Source organism: Sardina pilchardus, chromosome 10, assembly GCF_963854185.1.
Source record: "Sardina pilchardus chromosome 10, fSarPil1.1, whole genome shotgun sequence".
NCBI lineage: Eukaryota > Metazoa > Chordata > Actinopteri > Clupeiformes > Clupeidae > Sardina > Sardina pilchardus.
Genome location: NC_085003.1, coordinates 14,478,499 through 14,501,892, shown reverse-complemented (window position 1 = coordinate 14,501,892; position 23,394 = coordinate 14,478,499). Strand labels below are relative to the sequence as shown.

Here is a 23,394-nt window from a genome sequence, read left to right as displayed (position 1 = left end):
CCCACCACTCCGACATTTTTTTTTTTCATGGTCGCAGTGGCGGTATTTAACTTTTTTTTCAAACAACGTGCCATTCCGACATGAGGTCATTAATAGGCTATTAATGTCATAACTATATCCAATTGTATAAAATAAATAATAAAGATTCACATTTAAAATGTCATTGTGAAGACTTCTTGATATGGTTATGTGTCTGTTGCGTGCGCGACTCGGGGAGGTGAAAGCAGTTCTGTACATGGCAAGTTCTCATTATTCGCGGACTAAGTGGAGCTAAATTAAGTCATTATTTTGCTGTCACTTCGTCTGTTTTATGGCCTAGAAGGTTGTATTTGGTATCTGTGGATAGCTCTAGCTCTCCTCTTTTATCTGACATGCAAGCCATATATTTTTGACCACAGTTTCACGAGTAAAGCAAACGAAAGTAGCGGTATCTGAAGCTATATGACATTCTTATTTGTTTGTCACTTCGTCTGTTTTTATAACACAAAAGAATCGATGTGTTTGGTATCAATGGAAAGCTATGTTTCTCCTCTTTCATTTGATATGCGTGTCATGTCTGTGCGATGCCTGGTCCCGGAGTAATTCAAGCGAGAGCCGTGGCTGCGTGGGTGAACGCAGAGCAAATAGACTGTAAATATGATATACTTGATTTAAATTCATGATTTTATTTTATTTTCATACTTGATCGTACACGTGTCTAGTCTCGTTGGAAAGCCCCGGTTATGCTCTTTCATGCAATATAGGTCTCATCTCGTTGTGACTAATAATCGCTGAGCAATGTAACAGAGAAGAATGGGTGTGTTTTTTGACGCACTTTGCGTCCGTCGGGCTCATAGGGTCCGTTAAATTGACTTGGAAAAAAATAGGATTTGTAAACTGTCGGAATGGGGGTACTAAAATGTGTCGGATTGGCAGCATGTCTAAATAGCAGCATGTCGAAATAGAGGCATGTCTAAATGGAAGCATGTCGTAGTGGTGGCATGTCTGAGTGGCAGCATGTAACCTGTCCTGACAACTCAGGTCACCATGAATGAATCCAAACCACTTCTGCATCTGACATTTCTAGCTGACGAGCTCGTTAGCAAGTAGATAGAAATGATCTGTATGTTCTACAACTTTTACTTTACAAGTTCGGTATTTACAATCAGTTGTTATGCTAGCTACCTCGGAGCTGGACTTGGACTAGACCAACGTGGCCAAACCTTGCAGAATGTCTTCTAACATTATACGAGAACATTGTAGCCATCAGTGATGCTGAAATGAGAGAAGAGTGCACATGTCTAGCTGTCTGGTGATGACTCACTTACCGCCACAACACCACGACGAGGGTGAACCATTTGGGAACTTGGAAGGGTCCACTACAACGCACACATTGGAGTTCAAATGAGGGCACTCCATGGACTTCACGGGCGTTGTAATTCTCACGTCGTTTCACCGTGTTTATCCAGTTATTCAGTAGATCACATGAAACTAATGAAACGGTTCAGATATTTTTAACTACGTACTTCGCCTAAGTCTGCCTGCATAAAATCTAGCTAAATATGCTAAGCTAACTATCCAGGCTAGCCTACGACAGACAGCTAAGTTAGCTAGTTATCGATACCACTCTCAGCTGAAGCTATCGCGGAAGGACTGGCTAGCATCCAGCTAGCGTCTGCATTCACAAGCCTTATAAACCAGTGGTCCGATTCACTTTGGTGGATTTATGAGGTCGTTCTAATTCTAATAGGACACTGACGATATCAGCTCCATTGAGAAAAGAGCCACGTCTATCATGAAATTCAGGCCGAGCCCTTCGGAGACTGTGGCGTTTCGGAAATCTTCTTCTTCTACTGTGATTTTTAACGGTAGTTTGCAAACGAAGTGCATTACCGCCATCTTCTGGACTGAGGTGTGATCTCAGTCTGCTTACAAGCTTTCAGAAATATCATAATCCATAATGGGTTGCGTTGTTGACAGAGTAGACAGAAGTAGGCTTGCTTGTCTTACATGTTCTACTCACAACGTAAACATGTCACAATCTTAAACGTGTATGTCCTATTCTCAACCTTTTTTTCCTTGCTGTCTCAGGGTAGCCTACTGATTTTCTTACTATTACTTCTTTTTTGATGTTGTAGGTGTCTTCTTTTCTCCTCTTGTTGAGCCCATTTATCCTGCCACTCTGTGTTAGTGTTGTCTTTAATGATTACTTTGAATTCTGATCTGATGTAGATGCATCTCATCTGCCTTAAGGGCTTCTTTTGACAACGTATCCACTTTTCTGTTTCTAGCCTGCATGTGTTTGAACCCTATGGTTGGAACATGCCAAACACACCACGTCAAACATAATGTTTTAATTTGAAACCTGTAGAGTTCAATACAGATTCAATTAAGATACAATTCAGGCTTTCAAATTTGGCATGTTTGGGATAACAAATGAAAGGGGACAAACAGATTATTTTTATGGAGTTGGTTCTACATGAATAAATAGACTACCACCACCCCTCATCCATTCAAGATGGTAAGCTATAAGGGTTTTCCAAATGTATTACATAACATTGGAAAAGAAGTCAATATGAGTGCAACCAATAGCTTCATCAATAATGAGCCCTTGGCATATAAAAATGGGTGTTTGTCCTCCAAAATGTCAAGACTTGTATAGACGTCAGTCCTTCTGCTCCATAACTGATGCACAAAAATCAACAGCAGGTCACTTTTCTTGATGGGATACAGAGTGTTCAATGCAGATCGGTCATGCATTCTTAGAAACCACGGCTCAATATGCATAGTTCTTGTCCATTGAGGGAGTTCAGCAAACTGGAATGAAAAGTGCTTTTTCACCCCAAAAAGGGTTAAATTAAGATCTCTGACAAGTCAGGATAGTTGCTGGCAGTCAGTGAGCTCTCACAATACAGTTCCTAACAAAGAGTGTTTCAACCTGCAAGTAACAATTTCTTAAATGCTTTAAAAACACAATCCCTTCAAAAGCGTTCATTCATTAGAAGAAAAAGGACATTTCACTCCATCCCAAGTGTGAGGTCAAGTAATTCACAGGAATTACATCCCACTGATTCACCCCAGTGTTGCACAGACACACACACACACACACACTCCACACATCCAGACAAGCAGACAACAGCATAAGAGATAAACAAGCCATGACGAAAACAGAGGCAATCTATAGGTTTAAAAAGGCAGCAATGTATGTTGAATAAGGCTTTTTCCCAGTCACCACAGCCCCAAATCCAAGTCTGTGGCCATTACAGGATCGCTGAGTGAAGAGTAGCCACAGCCTCACAAACTTAGTAAATCCGTACCAAAATCCGTACAAGATTTGTTCCAATTTTGTCTTGGACCATTTCCTGTTCGACTACAACAGGTCATATTACAACTTAAAGCATCATACTCATTACATCTGTCAAGACAAGTCATGCATTCTAAATAATCTCATTTGTCCAACAATCCAAATAAACTGACATAATGTATTTCATGGCATTATGGCGCCAATCTCCTGAACTATTAATTCAACTCTGTACTACTGTACTGGCACAAAGGCTTTTCTTTCCATACATGAATATAGCCATACAAGCGTGACCGTTGGATGTATTTTCAATTGGCATTAATTTTCTTTCACACAGATGTCCAAACCACCAAACTCAAAGCCGTATTTCATCAACCGAATGCCTGGCTTGATTTGGGGGGGGGGGGGGGGGGGAGTTGCTTAGGATATCGTCCTGCAGGTGGAAAATACTGCAAGTATAAGCAAGTGTTGGGGGTGGAACTGGGGATGGACAGTGTTTATACAGAATTTGTCCATCCGTTTGACTCACTCTTTACTGATCCACATTTCCCTGACTGAACCAGTCACTAGTAGAAGACCTGGTCCTGCTACTGCATGGCTCCATAACATAATAACTAAGTCAACTACTTCCTATGTCACCCCTGCCCTGTTCGTCAACCACAATAATAGACCGCCTTGAGTAATGAAGCATAAATAGTGACATTTTACCACAAATGGTCCAGCAACAGATATTTTTGCATGTAGTTATTCAGTCCTGACTGCAAAGTGTATGAAGTAGCCATGAGCAGATAATAGGACACACAACTCACTTAGGTCCTTCTGAAACAACAGCTGTGAGATGTTTCAATCTCTGTGCATAACCACATCTAAAATGATACTGAAACCTGCACCAGGCCATAAGGACCCAGCAGCTTGATGCCTCACAGGTGTTTGAGACATGTCATAACCGTAACAAACAACAGACCCACATAAAAAAAAGAGACAATGTGCAGTCCAGCCAGAGCTCCACTTTGCCATCCAACAGTACTACAACTCCGTTATATGGATGCATACAATTACCAGGAGGCACTTATCTGTTAACTCCACCACCATCCACAGCAAGTCCCTAAACATGTTCTTCCTTTAGAAACAAGAACTTAAAATTTCCAAATTCTTCAGGGGGACACTTCACTATACAGAAAATGGTCTCCCACCATTAGACAGTAGAATACTCGTCACATGAGGAAAAGCATTCACCTGTCACCCATGGCCTTCCCACTTACCATGAAAATAAAAATCATAAAAATGTATTCACAGCAGGAAAAAAACAAAAACAAAGGACAAACAAAAGGACTTTGGTCATCTTCATGAAACATGGTCTGCACATGACCGTATGAGGGCAGCAATCAATTTTCATATTAGCAATGGGGTGGATATAACTACCAATTTGGTAGATACTATAATTTTGGCAAAATTCTACAGGTTATAGGATGAACAGCAGTGGTCAAGGAGCAGTGGGTGAGAGAGAAACTGCTGAATCCACGACATGGCTGACATAAAAAGACTGACATATCAGTCCAGCTAAGCTAATGCTTTCCAGTTTGAAAGTAAGGTATACTGTAAGGTCTTTGTGCTACCCATCAGATGCATCTTGATGTAGTTTCGATAAAAAAAAAACAAAAGCATCAACAGATACTCCACTTGTTTTGGGTGAAGAAAAAAAAAATAGAGTAGTACTGTCCAGGTTCTTTGGCAGTACACGCCTGCATCTGTGTACAGACAGAAGACCGGAGGAGGCTGGGGGGGCCCTGGGCCCACTAGTGTCCAGAGCGGTTGTGCCCCCCCCAACACAGTCCCAATCTGTAAGGCTAACGGTGTCCGTGGTAACGTCCTGTCCTGGTTGGGTGGGAGGGAGTTTCAGCTTGAGGGTGGGGTTGGGGGGCGGTGAGGTCAGGCCGCCGGAGGCCGGATGTTCTCGAGCAGCGACTGGACAGCAGGCAAGGAGAGGAGGGCTCGGCCGACGCCCCCTCCGGCCCGGTAGCAGGCGTATCCCAGCATGCCGATCACCGCTCCCTTCAGCACGGTGCGGAACACCCAACCAAAGCGAGACGGAGGGGCCACACTGAGAAGGACACAGAGAGGAACGATGAGAACGACCCCGTCTGGAATCAGTGGGGCGCACCAAGCATGGGGTCAAAGGACTAACCCACGCATGTTAACTCAGGAAGTGGTGCAAACTCCCTAGAGAGGTCTATGCCTAGAAACACCAAGCCAAAGGAATCATCATCATACTCCTCAGGTTTATCAATACACCACATATTTGGAGTACCGCCGCTCTCTTAACATCCATTACACTAACAATGCTCACACACATACACACACACACACTTACCTCATGATTTCTTGTATGTTGAGCTCTTTGTCCCAGTTTTTCTCAATGCCGGGCACATGGCCAATGCCTACTACACCAACTACCACTGCAGGCACTTCTGCAATACACACACGCACACACACTTTAAAACAGAAGCACATGCCTCAGAGAAACTGAGAATACACATCCACTTCAGACCTCATAACTGCTCCACAAACATTCTCTCATCACACTTTTTCATACGTAGTAAATCTTCAAGTCATATCTAGCCCCTCACATATTAGGCTGTCTGGGCTTGCCTGCAGTACTCACTCTGATTGTTGGGGGGCGCCTCCACACAGCGAGCTGCCTGGCGGAGCGTGTGTGTGAGGTAGATGTCCCGCTCAGCTACAATGGTACGGTGCAGAGCTGGGAACTCGCCAATCATCTCCGACATGGTCTGCTCCAGCAAGTCCTTCTGCTTGCACTTTTCAACATCCTCTTTACTGCGAGGGTACACACACACACGCACACCAAAAGAATATTAACAAATGAGTCCGGAGTCATTTTTCAACATACAAAAACAACAATTACGTTGGTAAAAGCAAAACATAGTGAGCTAAGACAAGTGAGAGAAGTTAAAAGACAAGAGGATAAAACAAACAGTAAACTAATATCATTTACAAACACAGCACGTTTTGTATGATTTTTAGAGCCTCTTTCTATTTGCATGTGTATTTACTGTCAGTGCAAATAGCTAAAGACGAGGGGTTGGGTTAGGAGGGCAAGATATTTACATTTCAATGACAAAAGACCATAATATGCATGTGGAAGTGTGTGCATGTGTGCCAGAGTTTCCGTTGTCAGGTAATTACCAGAATATGACTAGGAAAATGTTGTAAAGTCTGTTTGTTTATAATATGCTATAAACAAATTCAAATCTTTCCAAAATAATTCCCACCAAAGACTTGTTTGCCTACATGGAAATTAAATAGTCTAATTTTGTCGAACAAACAAGCTGAATTTGCTCTAATATTTGGCTATAGCCTAACAAATGAAAGAGACATTGCCAAATGGCCAAGCCTTAAAAACGTTTCTCTGAAATCAAGTCTAACGACAACTAGCCTATGATGAGTCTAAAGAGTCTAGGTCTAGGATACAGTCTGAGTCACGAAGGTCACTGTGGTAGAAAAGAAAGGGAACATATGTCTAAAGCTGAAGGGAACTTGCATGTTAGCACATAGGCCTGTGTTGAGTAGCCTATTCAAGCCCGATGGTATATTTGTTTGTGTTATGCACGCAAGTCTGAAAATATTTATTTTATCCCATTTGAAAAATGTGACCATTCACAGCGAAATCAGTCGTTTTGCGCACAACGTTATTTTGAGAAAATCAACAATAACAAACTTCCGGGTTAAAATGTTGAATTTCACGTTTTCGCATAATTCGACTGTATACAGTCTACAGTTTCATATTGTGAACGCATTTCACGGAAAAACATACGTTTTGACTGTTAAACCCGGCGAAGATTCAACACATTTGCTGTCATTCCCATTGTGCACGTGCCGCTTAAAAAGGTGATTTCTCCTCTTCTGGCATATCGTGACAGGAGAACCATGTCAACTTTGGATGCGGTTATCTTAGCGATAGTTTGAAAGCTTAGTTTATGGCCGTTCACGTGAGCACAATAACTTAATTTAATAAATTTTACCGAAACGACTGGTTCCGCTTTACAGGGTCACAAATGGTCTAATCATGTTGTAAACATGTCGTTTATGTCCTTCTTTATATACCCTGCCTATTATTGTTTTGAGGTCATCATCAACATACAACAGATAGGCCTAATACTTCATCACGCAGACTGGCATCTGGTGGTCTGGTGGTGTGTGGTATGTGTGTGTGTGTGTGTGTGTGTGTGTGTGTGTGTGTGTGTGTGTGTGTGTGTGTGTGTGTGTGTGTGTGTGTGTGTGTGTGTCTGTGTGTGTGTCTGTGTCTGTGTGTGTGCATTTACAGTATGTGTGTGTGTGTGTGCATTTACAGTATATGTGTGTATGTATAGTGTGTGCATACCTTATAGGGTCAGACAGAAAGCAGAGACCCCAAGCCAGCCTGGCTTTCTGCCACATACTAAGGGCCGCGATAGCGCGCTTGAAAGTAACAGGAATGGGCCGGTCTCCCAAGTGGAACTTGCAGAAGGGCACTTTTCCTGCCTGTGGAACAGATTTGAGGGTGAAATATATAATGCAAACCCTGAAACACTTTTGAAATATATTTATATATATAGTATACACTGTGTATATATATATACTGTGTGTGTATATATATAAACATGTATCTCAAACACCACTAGACTATCACCTGATGTTAGAGGTACATTTTTATCCAAATTTGTCCAAATACAGTATAACAATAAAAATAAAAAAAACCTTTGCTGATGTCCACCCAAGTTACCAGAAATAGTTGTATCAAAGACAAAATACTGCCACACTGAACACTGGTTCTAGAGAGTAAACAGTGATCCTCCACCCCATAGAAGATAACAGCTGTATTTTTGCAACCCATCCTAGAAAATAGAGGTAACAACATGCAGTCCTCTCAGCAGGGGGCCCAGTCTCATTTCAGACAGCTGAGAGAGAGCATGATTTCATTTGCCTTCAGGGATGCGCTTGGTGCCTTAGTAGGGGGTGAGTTTGTGTGCATATCCGGAAATTGTCTGTGTGTGTGTGTGCGTGCTTCTGTATTAATTGTGTGTGCTATATTTAGTGTGTGAGTGTGTGAGTGTGTGTGAGAGAGAGAGAGAGAGAGAAACTGTGTGTGTGTAGTTGTGTGTACCTCTTTGAAAGCCTCTCTGAACTCTCCTCCGGGTGCCATCCCCAGTTGCTCAGTAATGTGAGCAGACACTTTCAGCAGCAAGATCTGCATCAAGCCAGACATCACACCGTTCTGACCAGAGACAGGTGCAAGGAGACACAGACAGAGAAAACGGGAGAGAAGAAACAGAAACAAAAGTAAATCAAGCGAGATGCCATGCAATGATTCGATTCCTTCATTCAACATGGGTCAGGAGTGTGTTCATGTTTAGGGAGCTGGCTGCAGTTAGCACTTACAGAATGCAGCATGTTGTACTGTACATTTCAGGGTAACTAAGTGCTGAAGCTGGTCAAACTCTGTACTCCTCTAATCTCAAGGGGGAGAGCTAGATTACACTTCAAGACTTGCACTATACAGCACAGTGCAGTGCATGCATTCAAGGCTGCCTGTCTTACCTTACCTACAGTACGACTCATGTGTTTTATACCTGTGCATACAGGTGGGCACCTCACCTGTTTAATGGCCTGCTGCACCTTCTCCAGGTTAATGTCCTTGGCCTCCTTCAGCAGCGTCTTCTCGTCCATCTTCAGCATGGACACTCGGTACTGACACAGTTCCACCACCACCACATCCGGCTGCACCGCGCGGATCGTCTGCAGCACAAAGTCAAAGTCAGCGTCAGCTTTATTTGTACAGCACAGTATCACACACAAAGGTCATTCAAAGTGCTTTAAATAAAACATATATAAATAAACTAGAAAGGCACAGCGCAGACCTCTGTCTGTATTGTTCTTTTTAGGTTGTCATACATTTGAACCTAAACTATTCCGATCGCCACCACGTGGGCCATACCATGCCATTACACCACTAAGCGAAACACATAAACGGCTCCGTAATCGTAATCGTTAATCGTTTCTTCCTTGGGTCATGTCTGACCTTCCCTGAAAATTTAATCTAAATCCATCCATTACTTTTTGAATTATCTTGCTAACAGACAGACAGACAGACAGACAGACAGAGACAGACAGAGAGACAGACACCGACAAACAGACAGACCCCGGTGAAAACATGACCTCCTTGGCGGAGGTAACAAACACAGGAGGGAGGGGGGTGAGAGGAGCTCCATGAGGCAGGAGCGGGCAGGAGGAGATGAGATGCAGTAACGGGAAGAGGGAGGAGGGAGGAGAATGTTTGGAGAATGAGGGGAGAGTAAGAATGACAGAAGCAGGAGGAAAGGGAGTGAATGGGAGGGGAGGGAGGAGAGGTTAAATAGGAGTGGCTTCAATAAAAGGAATGTAATGTCTGCAACACTGCTATTTGCTCCCGTTTAATGTTTAAAAAACAAGCAACGTTTCGACCCTACTGGTTCTTCATCAGGCAAAATGCAGATGCCTGAGCAAATAGCAGCGTTGCGGACATTATATTCTTTTAATTGAAGCTTCTCTCCACTTGTCCTGCACCTGCAAGGTGGGATGTGTACACAGCTACTCTCCTTGAACGTCAAATAGGAGTGGACATGGAAAGTGAGAAATGCATGCAGAATAAGGTAGAGTAGGAATGAGAGAAGGGGGAGGGCGGTCGTTACCATGGAGTCTGTGTGTGCATAACATTATCTTTTATTACCGTGGCAACATCATTCTTGCTGCTGTCGCTGAAGTGGGCAGTGCCCACCAGGTACACAATGCTGCCCTCAGGTGTGGTCAGACGGGACACTGTGTCGGGAAGAACTGGGTTGGCCTGCCGCCGCTGGGCCCGAACCTGCCAGAGCACCTCTACTGCCTCCGAGTCAGCTAGAGAGAGGGAGAGGGGGAGAGAGAGAGAGAGAGAGAGAGATGCATTTACTTTTGCTGCTATACTGTAAGCTATTTAATGGTTCATCCCACACACACTGTGTATACAAAGCCTGCAAAAGTTTTGTGTGGCGTGTTGGATTGATTTAGATTTATAGTGATATTCAACCCACACATCATTTTGCGTTTGGTTTTTTTTCTATTACCTTAGTAATATTCAACTACTAACTACTAGCACCAAATAAAACAGTTAATTCTGCTGTACGCCAGCCAAACCAAATATTTATCAGAGTAACCTTTACAAGGGAGCTATTCCTTGCAAATAACAGTTGTTGTGACTTAATTACATGTAAGTTACCATGTCTTTCTGGAGCAAAAGGGAATGTTGATTATGAGCATCAGCAATTTCAAATTAAGTGGACAATGTGACTCAACCCGTCACAGAGAAAATAATCTAAAGTACCATAACAACAACCAACCATACAGAAGAGGCCTATCTGAGGGAGAAAGCAAGACTTCAGAGATGGCAGAATACCACGGCAGAACTTTAGATGGACAGTGTTCCCTAGCATGGGTTGCTAATATTCATTCACTTGATAAAGTTACAGACATCATTTTACTGTCATCATTTATTATTATTAATATTAATATTATTATTATTATTGTTATTCTTTCCTGTGCACTCAAACAGCCTCAGTGCATTACTGGTCACTATGCATAGATGCCATGTGTAGAAACCTTTTTCCTGTTTGTCTAAATGTTTAATGTTTAAATGTCCCACCGTCCCGGTCATGGCTTAATGTGTAATGTCAATGTGCTTTGGGGTTGTTATGTTATTGTTTTGTCGTTTGATACTGTATTAGGTCATGTCCAAGCCCCATTTGCTGAGAAATAATTTCCCCATGGGGACAATAAAGTTTCTCTACTCTACTCTACATAGGTTAATGTTAAATTACAATGCACAACAAGCTGCTATATTTACCAGGGGCTTTCTTTACAGTTTGTTTTGAGATAACTGGTCACACTATAAAGAAGACCATCTAAGTGGCCCGTAGGTCATTTGGGTTTGAGACCCCTGCATCACATGTAAAAACAATAGCCTCTGAGAGACAGGACACAATGATGAAGTCAGAGGTTTATTAGAAGCCCAGAGCAACACATGCTTGTCTTTGGAAGCCAAAACACACACGCTGCACACACACGCTCACACGCACTGACACACACACACACACATACACACTCACGTACTCTGCCACACACTCTTCTCCCCAGACTTCTGTCCGCTCCCTCAACCTGGCTCAGTGTTCTCCTGTCTCTTCCACTCGCTGTTCATTGAGGTGAATAGCAACCCTCCTGTTCGCTTCTGAGCTCTTGGAAAATATCCAGCCACAGTGGCCCATTTGAATCTGTGTCACTTTATAGAGACACCACAAACTATACCGCCAAGAACTACACACATCTCCTCATGCCGCTGTGCTGCATGTGTGCTTGCATGTGTTCATGTGGACATGCATGTGTCTGTAGGAGTTGCGGACAGGGTAGGTGGGGGTCTCGCATTTTTTTACTAAGCTTTCACAAACATCCACACTACACTCAAAATCCAGCACCTCCCATGGAGTCAGAGAGGGAGAGAGAGAGAGAGAGGGAGAGAGGGAGAGAGGGAGGCAGGCAGGCAGCCAGATGGAGGTCTGTTTCTGCTGACCTGGGCCTTGTTGCACTCTGTGGTCGGGTTAACAAACAGGGAGAGTGAAATCATAGTCTCAAAGCAACAGTGAGAAATCACTCAAATCTCCACGCTCACACAACAATCAGCTATGAGAACGAGAAGACATGTCATAGCATTTGCCACATCTTGACCAAGTGACTTGGAGAGCAACCAACAGGGGAGAAATATAGTGACAAATCACAGCAGTGCAATTGTCAAATCAAAACCAGCTTCTAACTGAAACACAGTGCTAATAGTCAATGTCTGAGTGAAACTTCTCCACTGCGCATCGGGGCCTCATTACCACCTCAAACGTGCATGATTTTTCCTGTTACTGAATTCAGAGTTGTCCATTGTCCCTTACTTAAGCAACATCTCAGAAATTCTGACAACAAATCTGAATACTTTCCCATAGAAACAGATTTTTCGTACTGTTTCGTGTCAAGATACAAGGGCCTCCTACTTTTATTGGTTTGTACAAGCCTCATATATCAGTTCCACTCTTGATAATATCCTTGTCAACAAAAGTTGTACACAACCTGCTAATTAAGCAGCTCACACTAAATTCCACATACATGACATAATCACTAATACACAGCACAGTCTGCACACAAACAGAAAACCTATGAGCTTTTGGCTGCTGTTTTCTAGCCTCGTAAACCAAACGGTTGACTTCTCTTCTCTTGGTGCAAAGTGTCTCGGCAAGAGTCATTGCGAAACGTCTTCTTCCTGATGGGTGGACACTTGTTTGAAGTTTAAAATAATTGGAGTTCCTTTAAACCAATCACTAACGTTTGATAATGATGTACGCTATGTGCCAGAACGTAAGGCCCTGCCGCCTAGTAAAAGCTTTCAACGTAAATTCTCTCAGCCACAGCCTCTGTTCACTGGTTTGTTGGTGGCTCTCGGTTGGTGGCTCTCGGTTGATTTAATTTCTACATGTGCAATCCGTTGAGAGCACATGTGCTAGTCTACTACTGAAGCGAAATGAAATTGAGTATGTAGAGAGGCGGAGCCAGGATGGTTGTTTTCACACTTAAAAACAAAAAATAAAAAACTACTCACAGAGTTCCAGGGGAAACCTGGACTGGCTGGATTCATCCTCTGAGGGACCCATGGAATCATCCTATAGGAGGACAAGGATGGAGATGAGAGCATCACAAGATTTGAGAGATAGATTTCATTAAAAAGCAGTTGTCTTCCAGGTATTTCAGGTGTTCACTGACCTCCCTGTCTAACATAATGTAATAAACTCAGCTGCCAGCACTCATATTAACCTGGGAGGTCATTTAAAGGATATTTTAACATAGAGATTACATTCTGTATTTAGATTGGTGGAAATGAATTACATTACATTTGGCAGACACTTTCAGGCCAAAGTGACTTACAACATAAACAGTTTAAGATTTTTAAAGCAATTCTCACAACAATTCTAAGATTTAATTTTTTAAAAGGTCTAGATTAGGGTGAGTGCTGTTTCCAAGTAAAGTCAAGTGTCATAGTCAGGTCTAAATTAATGCATTAATCTGGGGGGGGAAATTGTCAGAACTTCACAATGGAAGTAGCTCCAAGACAGTATAGTAACTAAGTCCATCTCATATGTTTCACTGATACAAAAAAAAAAAAAAACCATATACATCTCATTTCATCCATTACATAGGCAATTTACCTCGGAGGTATTGCTCTGGTCCATGGTCCAACCTCTGGGGCTCGTCTTGATCTTAAATTGTGATACTGGCAATCCAGAGCCAGACAGACACCAAATTACACAAAGAGATAGATTATTTCTAAATGCACTTTTGCTATACAAATATTTCATCATACTTATTCGCATAATGCTACTAGCGTTGCTGACATAACGTTAACAATGCCAAATCTGTTTATCACTGTTGCTGTCTGTGTTAGCAGAAGAAGCAGAAGAGACAGAAGAAAAATAGAACTGTCCAGTTAATGACAAATAAATTGTATAATACGTATGGTCAAACAGCATAACCCTAGCTATGTCCTGAACTCGATGGCTAACTTAGCTGAAAATGAAATCATTGGACCACGTTTCTTTAAGAAGTCTGACAAATCCGGATGTCAAAACAGCTGGTCACTCCAAACGACTTTGTATGTACAAGACAGTATACAAGACATCGAGTCTTGGTTGTTATTAATAATTTCACCGTCACCTTTACAAACAGACTGAAAGTGCAATGTGGTGTAGGTAGATATTTCTTCACGTAGCTATAAGTTGCTAGCAAGCATCCAGGCCACCACGCAAGCTCACGCAGGCTAACCAAGATTGCTCACCTAATGTTACTTTGCTAACAATCCACTGAAAGCCAAGGCGAACAGACAATCGTAAATACCAACTTGAAACACTATAAAACCCCTTATGCCTAAAAATAAACCTTCAGCGCAAGAACACATTGTTCTTTTGGAAAACATAACTCTAACAATTAGCTGTTAGCTGACATTAGCCGACAACCAGCTGGCAAACAACTCTGCTGTCAAGTTGAGCAAAAGTTGTCTTATCTACGTATTACAAGCGAAGCAACATCATTGCATTTCCGAATTACTTACAATTGCCACTGCAGCTCACGCCATGTATCAGATTGTCGAAGAGAAAATATACAATTGAAAAGCAAACTTACGACAGCTAGTCTAAGCAGCTTGTTTCAACATGTCCTGTTCCAGTCACTACGGTTGCGCTACTCTAATGCATGGCGGTACCTGTAGTTTCAAAAGCAGTAAAAGGATGACGTGTGCTGAGTGCTGTAAACCTGTAAGCTCTCCAGCACAGATAGATAACACTACCAGTAACGATGCATAAGACCACTTGGAGCTTATACAATAACTATATCTTGTGACATGGTTGTGTTCCAATTCTGTTCAAGACAATATCCATGCAACACACATAAAACGTATACATTCAATTTCAATATACAAAAATGTATCCTGTCACTCTGAGTTTCACATTCCTATTTCAGTGTATTCAGTCAGAGATTAAACAGTATTATTCTCCATTAGAATTTAAAGGCACAAAACATGAATAATGCAAGCACCCCTTGACAATTTGCACTAACCTTTGACACTACTGACAGGAGATAAGCGCACATAGCTAGCAGGGGTTTGCTTTGGTTGTCTCTAAAACACAGTTAATGGATGATAATGGAAGGCACAGATCTCTGGTGTGCTCCCAATATCTACCCTGAGGGTAATAACCCTGTTAAATTAATAGGATTTCCAATAACAAAACATAATGTAGGCACAGCACATCCATCCATCCATGTGGCATGGGCCATGCAGATTGAGTTTGTTTTCTTCAGTCACATGTAACAACCTGGTAACAACACACTGACTGTTCATTTACACATGGTAATACAAACACTATAAAATAACAGCACCATAATACAAATGGATAACAGCACCTGCAATGCACAAGACGTGTTAAAAAAAGATTTGTTTTATTGAGGGGTAGGGGGATCAGGGGGTCTGATTTTGTTTAATAGAAAGCATTTTTTTTATAGCGCCATTAACAGGCTGAAAGGGAGATGAGAGATAAAGAGAGATAGAGAGAGAGAGAAAGCAGACATAGAGGGAGGACAAACAATATATAACTGTACATTATAAAACCAACAACTGACAAACACAGAACATAATCGCCAATGATTACTTTGAAAAGACAACCTTTGTATTTATACATGTTAAAGAGCAGGAGAAACTGCATCTCACCAGAAATTACATTCGCTGAAAAATGATGCTTAACTGTGGGCATGCCTCTCACTGCAGCGGTTACTGAGAGCGCAGGGCTTTCTACAGTTATTTTCGATGGCTGAGAGTCGAGCTTGAGCAGAGTGAGGTATAGCTTTTGCTTCATTCAGTCTCGTTCTTCCAGCAGACAGATGGGTGTGGCAGAGAGAGAGAGAGAAATCCTTTTTATGTAATCAAATAGCAATGGAAGGGAAGCAGTGGGAACAGAAAAAATATATACCATACAGTTGAAAAAATATAACGAAAGCAAAACACTTCAAGATCACGTCCTGGCATCATCCTCCTTCTGTACATCAGCGACATGACTTCCATCCTTTTACATTCTCTGAACTTTTCCAAAGGCCTCGATAGAGCTTATGCTAAATAAGAACTAGGCATTACACTCAGTGAAGAAGGACAAACGTAAAGTCTACCTGCCTACGTCTGGGTTAGCAGAGCGTGTTGCTAGTGAACGCACCTCTGAATCAAGAGACTCCGGGCAACAAATCAGAGGTATTCTACAGATTCAAAATGAATCAACAGCATCACCTAAAAAAAACAAGCTTGCTCAACTCCTAAGCTGCCAGACAGTTAGGTAACAGAAAACAACACAAACACACAAAAAGGCAATGACGTTTTGTTTCCGATGTTTTTCTTCTTTTCTTTAAATGAATTATACTTCTCTCTTTTCTTTTTTTTTTTTACTTTTTCTTGACAAGTCCATGTACAGTCTACCCTTAAGGCCCTGATACCTAAGCAGATGAGGTTCTCTTTCCTATAATATAAACCAAGGAAATGTTTCTCTGCATTTCTTGTGTGTACACAACTCCATATACACACCCCTTAGAATGGTTCTAGAACGTGATGCCAAGTGGAATCCTGTGCTGAGACCAGTAGTGAGGTTTTTGGCTGGGCTTGGGGCAGGGCTGGGAAAAGGAGTGGACATTAGGACGTTGTGCCGGGTGTAGTGTTGACGTTCTGGGTAGCCGCCTGGGGCGCCACCTCGATGATCCGTGGCTTGTCGATGATGCGCGCTGTGCGGTTGCCCTTCTCCACGATGCCGATGATCCAGGCCTGGTGGCCCTCGCCATATTTCGGGGACTTGATCTCAGCACAGAAACGAGCTGCTTGTTCACGCGGGAGGCAGATTAAGAGGCCTCCTACCAGAAGAAATTAACAGGATAACAGAGAGGAGGGGAAAAGAGAAGGAAAGAGCACAAATAAAACAAAGATATAAGACTGAGAGAATCAATGCACAAATGCTAAATACCTAACACAGCTTACATACATCTAGGACTATTTATACCAGTTGGGAAGTACTGTGGTATATACATGGCAACTGCTTGTTTTGCTTCTCTGCAATGGCGGCTAACCTGAGGTCTCTGGACAGGTGCCGTGCATGAGGCCGAACATATTTCCACAGGCTTTGCTGACGGCGGCCATCTTGGCGAGCACAGGTAGGTTGTGGATGACGAACGACACCTCACTCCGCTGCTGCCGTGCCAGGGTCTGCGCGTGGCCCAGGATGCCAAAGCCAGTGATGTCAGTGGCAGCGTGGGCATTAAACGTGTGCATCAGTCCAGCCGCTGCACGGAAAAAGAGAAACAACAACAGCTCGTCTTGAAAGTGTAGCGACAGCAAGTTCCTAATAAGCCACTCAACAGTCACACACAAACAAACTCACACTCAATAATTCCACTCTTCTACTTCAAATCATCACTTAACTGAGTGCAAAGATAAATACCAGCCCTGTGACCCTTCAAAGCAAAATCAGTCGCTTTGCGCACAACGTTATTTTGAGAAAAATCACAATAAACAAACTTCCGGGTTGAAATGTTGAATTTCACGTTTTCGCATAATTCGACAGTATACACTCAGTCTACAGTTTCATATAGTGAGCTCATTTCATGGCAAAACATAAGTTTTGACTGTTAAACCCGGCGAAGATTCAACACATTTGCAGTCATTTCCGTTGTCCATGCCACTTAAAAAGGTGATTTCTCCTATTCTGGCATATCCTGACAGGAGATCCATGTCAAATTTGGATGCGGTTATCTTAGCGACAGTTTGTGTAATACCCTCGAAGTGACTTTCGCTTTTGGTTTCGCTTTTGGTTTCGCTCACCCCTATCATTAGATACAGTATGTTGTCTTGTGTGTTTGTTTGTGCGTGTGTGTGTGTGTGTGTGTGTGTAATGCAGACCTGTTCTGTTGAGTCTGGCCATGTTGACCATGGCCTCCTGGTAGGCCAGCTCTACGTCCTCCTGTGTCACCACAAGCTTGATCTTATTCCATTTCTCTGGCTGAAAGAGAATAATTGAGGCAAATTAATGTTAGACGCTGCAGTGCAGTGTTGAATCTACAAGCTGAATGACACTACAGTCATCACCTTGAAAAGTTACATATAAGACACAATCATCACACTTTGAACACCTATATGGGCAAATTATGCAAAATAAGAATAATGCTCATTAATGTAAAATTGGGAATATTTGGGGTATTTCATCATCTATAGTACATAACATTGCTAAAATATTCTGAGAATGCTGAGACATCGTAAACAAGGGGAAAACAATACTAGATGGCTCTTCGGGGCCTGAAGAGGAGAAGGACTATCCAACTTGTTATATAGTGCACAGTTCAATTGAAAATGGGAAGTTGACGTCACGTCACGTGATAAATACCTTACAGAAACCGCAATGTATATATTCTATTCTATTCTATTCTATTCTATTCAAATAAAGGGCCAAACTGACATGCCTTAGTAAGGCTACACAATTTCAACTTCCCTTTGTCTTTAACCTTGTCATTTTTTGGCAGGGTACAGTTTTAGCATCACATTGGGCAACCTTTCACAATGCTTTCTCACTGTTAACGACAGTAGCCTGAGCAGACCTGATGTGCACACAAGAAACTCCCTCTCCATTTGTGCTCCCATCACCTTTCCTATGTTATGACACCGTATGCTAAAATAAGCTATTAGCTGGTTTCATGCTCATTGAGCTCAATGCAAATCAAACCAGCTAATAGGCAACTGAAATAACACCATGCCAATCTCTAGGTACGGTGAAGGGTATGTGATGATGTGGGGTTATTTTAATTCCAAAGACCAAGGGAAATTTATCAGAATGCATAGTACCAGTATCCTGGATCCATTAAATAACTGGCCTTTAAAAATAAAAATCTGCCTGCCTCTATGGGAATTTAACATATGGGGTGCTGATACTTATGACCCCTGTATTTTAAGGAAGAACATTTATTTATTTATGATACATTATTCATTCTCAAAGAAAATGTGTGTCCTTAAAGGGAGGATTATTTTCCTCAAGGCAGATAAACTTCCAAAAGATGATTTCAGATTCCTCTTTTTAGTCAACTTTAGCATGTGTCCCAACACTTTTGACCATTACTGTAAATACCCTGATAAGACCACAGCCCTCATATGGTTTTCTCTAATCCGATATAATTCCTAGAAAAAAAGATGGTTCAATCTCCAGATAGTCTCTGGTCTATGGGAAATAATTTGATGTTCTGGTCAAGATACACAATACAGATAAATTCATGAAATTGCAGACTTACAATATCCAGCCACTGGTGAACAGCAACCGCAACCTGGGTCCCCAAAGGCTTGGTGAGAACCAGCACATCTCCAGGCACTGCATTATCTGGCCTGGTATACACAAGACATGGCGTGAGGATACATGGAGGACATACAAATTCAGACAAATCCTAACGCAGTCCGCATACAGGCACTGACATAGGTGCACCGTTCCTTGCAATGCACATCAGGGTCGAGATGTTTAACTGACCAGCATTTGATAAACAATGGATTTTATTGAGCAAAGATAGAACTGATTCGTAATCAAACGCATTGACAAAGTTCAACGCTGGTGTGAAGGGTTGTATTGAAAACAATAGCATCTAATGTGATTGAACGTTGAAGGTGGACTGTGCTGCACTCATGTCGGAACCCAAAACCCAAAACCTCTGGCACTACTACAACTCCATAAAACGAAGTAGATGTCCACACTGGAGACTTGCTTTTTAATAAACCTTGTCGGTTTTGAAGTCTCTAGTGTGCGGACATCTACTTCGTTTTATCACTACTACATTTTTTGTGTCCTGCACCTGGCCCCATTGAGGTGGGATGTGCATACACCTATTTTACCTAAACTACTACAACTCCATACACAACAGCACTAAATATAATCTATACCAAAACAGATATTTAAATACAGCTATATTGGCCATCGTCATCAAATACTAAGGAGACACAGTAACAGAGACAGAAAATACACTCAATAGAAGGTGAGAAAATGTTGTAAAGAGACCTAGCATGTGTGTGTGTATTGTGCATGTGTACAGTATGATGGAAAAGCAAACAGGAGTGTGTCCTCACATGATGAACTCATTAGGCTGGCACACAGTGGTGGCAACACCTCCCAGGACGATCCAGGGATTGAGGACCGTCTGCCCACCTGTCACCGAGGTGCCCGCCTCTTCCGATGCGTCCTTAAAGCCCTGAATGATCAGCGGCATCACCTTATCCCGCTCCTGCATACACACAGATACACCACAGTTTATCACTTCATATGGCCCTCCTGCATACACCAATACACCACAGTTCATCACTTACATTACGGTTACAGTTATGGTGCTTTGCAGACACTTTTGTCTAAAGCAACATACAAACAAAACAACACAATAATTGAATTTAACAGTTAATAGACTATAGCGTCGACTAGTGTCACTTAATACGTCACTTGCATTATACAGCACACAGAGTGCCATTCGTGTTTGAATTGATAATTGTAGAACAAAAGCACTTGGCAAAAACAAATACAGTGAGGGACACTTACTGCCTCATTTTGCCCACAACCATCCCTTTTTAGACACTCCCATATCTGCCTGTCTGTCACTAAAGCAAACAAGCAAAACTCAACCCATCCCTGCATTCCTATCGTTTGGGGAGTATTTAGAGAGCCTCACAAGATGGTGAGCCTGCTGGCTCTATCTGCTTAGAACTGAGTCACAAGTTCACCACTTGACATAATAAAAGAAAGGAGGGTTACTGTGAAACTCACCACGTCTACTGAGAATGAATCATGGAGGCAAGACAGAGAGACATGAGATAGATCCAAAAGAGGAAGTGAGATAGGAGAGCGAGCAAGAGAGCAAGCCTCACCTTGTCTGCTAGTTTGTTGCTGATTCCAAGAAGCATCAGCATGTTGTCGCATTCTGTCACGCCCATAGCATACAAATCACTTAAAACATTGGCACACGCGATTCTCCCCTATAATCCAGATGACAACGAAAGCGAAACAAAACAAAAACAAAAACAGATAAATGTATAGACGAGAGATTCAAAGATCAACACAATCACACTGAGACAGGGCAAAATGAACATAACTGTTTAAAGATAACCAAACCATCTATTCGGAAATACAATGACTAGCTAATAGGACCTCTGGGCCTGGCCCTAATGAATTTAGCAAGCTTAATTGCAAAGTCTGTATTGTGTGGCATCTGAGCACTGAGCGCTTCAATGTCTTGGCTGTGGTGTTAAACTAGCAAACTGTTTTAGTCTAGTTATTAAACCTGGCACATCATCAATTAGGACCCAGGACTGCATGTAACTTTTTCTATGCACAGACTTTGTAACACAAACACACACCAAAGCTTACCATCATGTAGGGGTCATCTACAATGGGGTAGATGTAATCTGTTGTCTGGACTAGTGAAAGGCCACCATGTCTGAGAGGAATTACACAGGTATCCATGCCAATGCCTTTGAGACACACAGAAACTCAAGCTGGTCAAAAATTGTACTTCAATGCAACAGAAATCACAGATAAGAGATGAAACTGTGAAAGACTAAAAATCAAGTGAATAGGAAATACATACCCAGTCTGGGCATGACTGCACCAAGGAATTGTTCATCTTCCTGGTAATGATTTTCTTGTAAGGATTCTAGAAGTTTCTGCAGCACATCCTGTGGAACTTTGCAGCCAGTGCCTTTGAGTTCTGTGAATCGCGTTAGGCGGAAGTTCTTGTCCAGTTCATAGCTCTCGGGGTTGAATGACTCCCGGGCAGACATATTGGGGATATTAACAGGAGCCAGCACGAGAGATGGGCCACTTCCTTCAGGCTACTTAGTCCTGCCAAGAGAAACCATCCCTATTAGATTCTCACAACATTGCAGTTACACATTTCTGTATTACAGTACTTTCTTAGTGTACCTTCACTCATCATTCAGAGGACCGACCTCCCACATCAATATGTGTATATACGTATATGTATGTGTGTGTGTGTGTGTGTGTGTGTGTGTACAAATTTAGACAAGTAATATAACTAAATGTATAGTGTGCATACCAAAGACAGGTGCATTGACGTGAACTGCATTAACAGAAAAAGCCAAACACGTTCAGTTTTGCTCCTTAATGCAAAATATCAAGTTACTTTTACTTATGTCATAGCAACCTAATTAAAGGTCCATGTGAATTAATACATGATGTCCGCAAATGGACCTCTTTCTGGTCGTTGTTAGTTTGCAATGGATAATGCTACTTTTTTAATGTTTTCTTTTCGAAACACTTTAACTTTGTGGAGTTGAAAGACTTCTAAAAGTTCTGCACCACAGACGTTTGTCTCAAGCTGGACTTTTCTGTGCGCTGAACGTATCAACTTAGTTTACAACAACGGTGTTATAGCAAAACATCATTATACAATCGGCAGGTTGTGTGCATCCTGTTAACCTCTAAGGATCCCGAGTAAGTGTAAACATCCTGTTAACCTCTAAAGAGTATGCATGCTGTTAACCTCTGATAGAGTTATGTTTATTGACATCATTGACCATCACAGACGCATTCTGCAGCTGCAGGCTAGCTAACGATAACTGCCAGTACAAAAGAGGGAGCTAGCGAACAGTTGGCTGAAGTAGCACGTTTCCGTACTTCAGTGAGGTTTGAATTGTTTTTTTTAATGCCACTCCTGAATGCATATTTTCTAACATGTGCGGAAACTTGCTGTGTAAAACTCAAAGCGGAGTAAAACAGTCTTTAATATATCAAACACACTAGGTGAGCCTGTTTATAAAAATGTCGGCGGCGGAAAAAATTAACCCTTTGAAGACCCGCGCCATGCGAGACATGCCTCCACACACTTCCAAACAGTAAATAACTCATAAATCACGCATTTTGCAAAGCGATTTCGTAGTGATGCTGCAAACGAAATATATTGACGAGCTCTCTTCGTGATTTTACAACTGAGGCACAGTTATATTCATACCACATTTCCCCTTTAATTGCGCTCCTCGGTTTCTCCTTACCGGTTTCGTTTCAGCGGCGCCTCCCGATACAAGAGCAGGGACAGTCCCAGAGTGCACTGCAACTTAAAAGGGCGCCCTTAAGAACTGCCTGAATGTAAATTTAACACACAGTAACTAGCATTCTACGACGCAAAAACGTTATTTAATACCATCCTGTATAGATCATTCGAAGATGACAGAGGTTTTTCATAGTTTCCAGACGTGGATGAGGAAAATTACTGCTTCTAACTGAAAAAAAGTGCAGAAAAGGGTAAGTTCGCATTGGGTCCTTCAATGGCGATCTGGCGCCTTTTCCTCCCCTTTAAATCACGGCAGAAAACTGTGGCGAAATGGCAAGAAAAGTCAACAATAGGTGGCGCCTTTAATTTGCCACTGTAGGCCATAGACGCTCGCTTGCACTGGATTTACCTTTAAA

The 23,394-nt window shown here is 42.1% G+C and overlaps 3 protein-coding genes across 6 annotated transcripts in view; all 3 read right to left on the bottom strand.

Moving 5' to 3' along the window:
• The window catches only part of usp3 (ubiquitin specific peptidase 3), a 16,542-nt gene extending 14,724 nt beyond the window's left edge, over window positions 1-1,818 (bottom strand). The window contains exon 1 of the mRNA XM_062547443.1: window positions 1,308-1,818. Coding sequence (XP_062403427.1) covers window positions 1,308-1,398 — 91 coding nt within the window. The 5' untranslated portion in view covers window positions 1,399-1,818. The remainder of the gene's footprint in view (window positions 1-1,307) is intronic.
• Window positions 1,819-2,318: 500 nt separating this feature from the next.
• trabd (TraB domain containing) lies at window positions 2,319-14,634 on the bottom strand. Of its 2 annotated transcripts, none has more exons than XM_062547042.1 (10): window positions 14,555-14,634; window positions 13,585-13,649; window positions 12,981-13,041; window positions 10,044-10,210; window positions 8,933-9,073; window positions 8,442-8,552; window positions 7,680-7,819; window positions 5,943-6,115; window positions 5,652-5,748; window positions 2,319-5,381 (listed from the first exon to the last, which is right to left on the bottom strand). In XM_062547042.1, the coding sequence occupies exons 2-10, from the start codon at window positions 13,606-13,608 to the stop codon at window positions 5,210-5,212; spliced, it is 1,086 nt and encodes a 361-aa protein (XP_062403026.1). In that variant the 5' UTR covers window positions 13,609-13,649; window positions 14,555-14,634; the 3' UTR covers window positions 2,319-5,209. The 2 variants fall into 2 exon arrangements, with proteins under 2 accessions (XP_062403026.1, XP_062403028.1); XM_062547044.1 differs by having other exon boundaries at window positions 14,484-14,611.
• A 714-nt stretch (window positions 14,635-15,348) lies between these two features.
• On the bottom strand, window positions 15,349-23,181 carry sephs1 (selenophosphate synthetase 1). 3 transcript variants are annotated; one of them, XM_062547154.1, is made up of 9 exons: window positions 22,980-23,181; window positions 21,557-21,810; window positions 21,337-21,440; window positions 20,838-20,945; window positions 20,052-20,206; window positions 19,232-19,322; window positions 17,856-17,955; window positions 17,027-17,239; window positions 15,349-16,813 (listed from the first exon to the last, which is right to left on the bottom strand). In XM_062547154.1, exons 2-9 carry the CDS (start codon window positions 21,747-21,749, stop codon window positions 16,599-16,601), a joined length of 1,179 nt encoding a protein of 392 aa, XP_062403138.1. In that variant the 5' UTR covers window positions 21,750-21,810; window positions 22,980-23,181; the 3' UTR covers window positions 15,349-16,598. The 3 variants fall into 3 exon arrangements, with proteins under 3 accessions (XP_062403138.1, XP_062403139.1, XP_062403140.1); XM_062547155.1 differs by lacking the exon at window positions 22,980-23,181 and adding an exon at window positions 22,940-22,974; XM_062547156.1 differs by lacking the exon at window positions 22,980-23,181 and adding an exon at window positions 22,472-22,698.
• Window positions 23,182-23,394: the final 213 nt, after the last annotated feature.

What these genes read in the sequence shown, in the direction of transcription:
- trabd (XM_062547042.1), bottom strand. Translation starts at nt 13,608, where the DNA reads ATGGACCAGAGCAATACCTCCGAG. An exon ending in ACCAGAGCAATACCTCCGAG is followed by an intron (nt 13,042 to 13,584) that starts GTAAATTGCCTA and finishes GTCCTCCTATAG; the next exon opens with GATGATTCCATGGGTCCCTC. An exon ending in TCAGAGAGGCTTTCAAAGAG is followed by an intron (nt 7,820 to 8,441) that starts GTACACACAACT and finishes TCTGTTCCACAG; the next exon opens with GCAGGAAAAGTGCCCTTCTG.
- sephs1 (XM_062547154.1), bottom strand. Translation starts at nt 21,749, where the DNA reads ATGTCTGCCCGGGAGTCATTCAACCCCGAGAGCTATGAACTGGACAAG. An exon ending in GCAACAAACTAGCAGACAAG is followed by an intron (nt 20,207 to 20,837) that starts GTGAGGCTTGCT and finishes GTGTGTATGCAG; the next exon opens with GAGCGGGATAAGGTGATGCC. An exon ending in CAGCCTAATGAGTTCATCAT is followed by an intron (nt 19,323 to 20,051) that starts GTGAGGACACAC and finishes TGTGTATACCAG; the next exon opens with GCCAGATAATGCAGTGCCTG.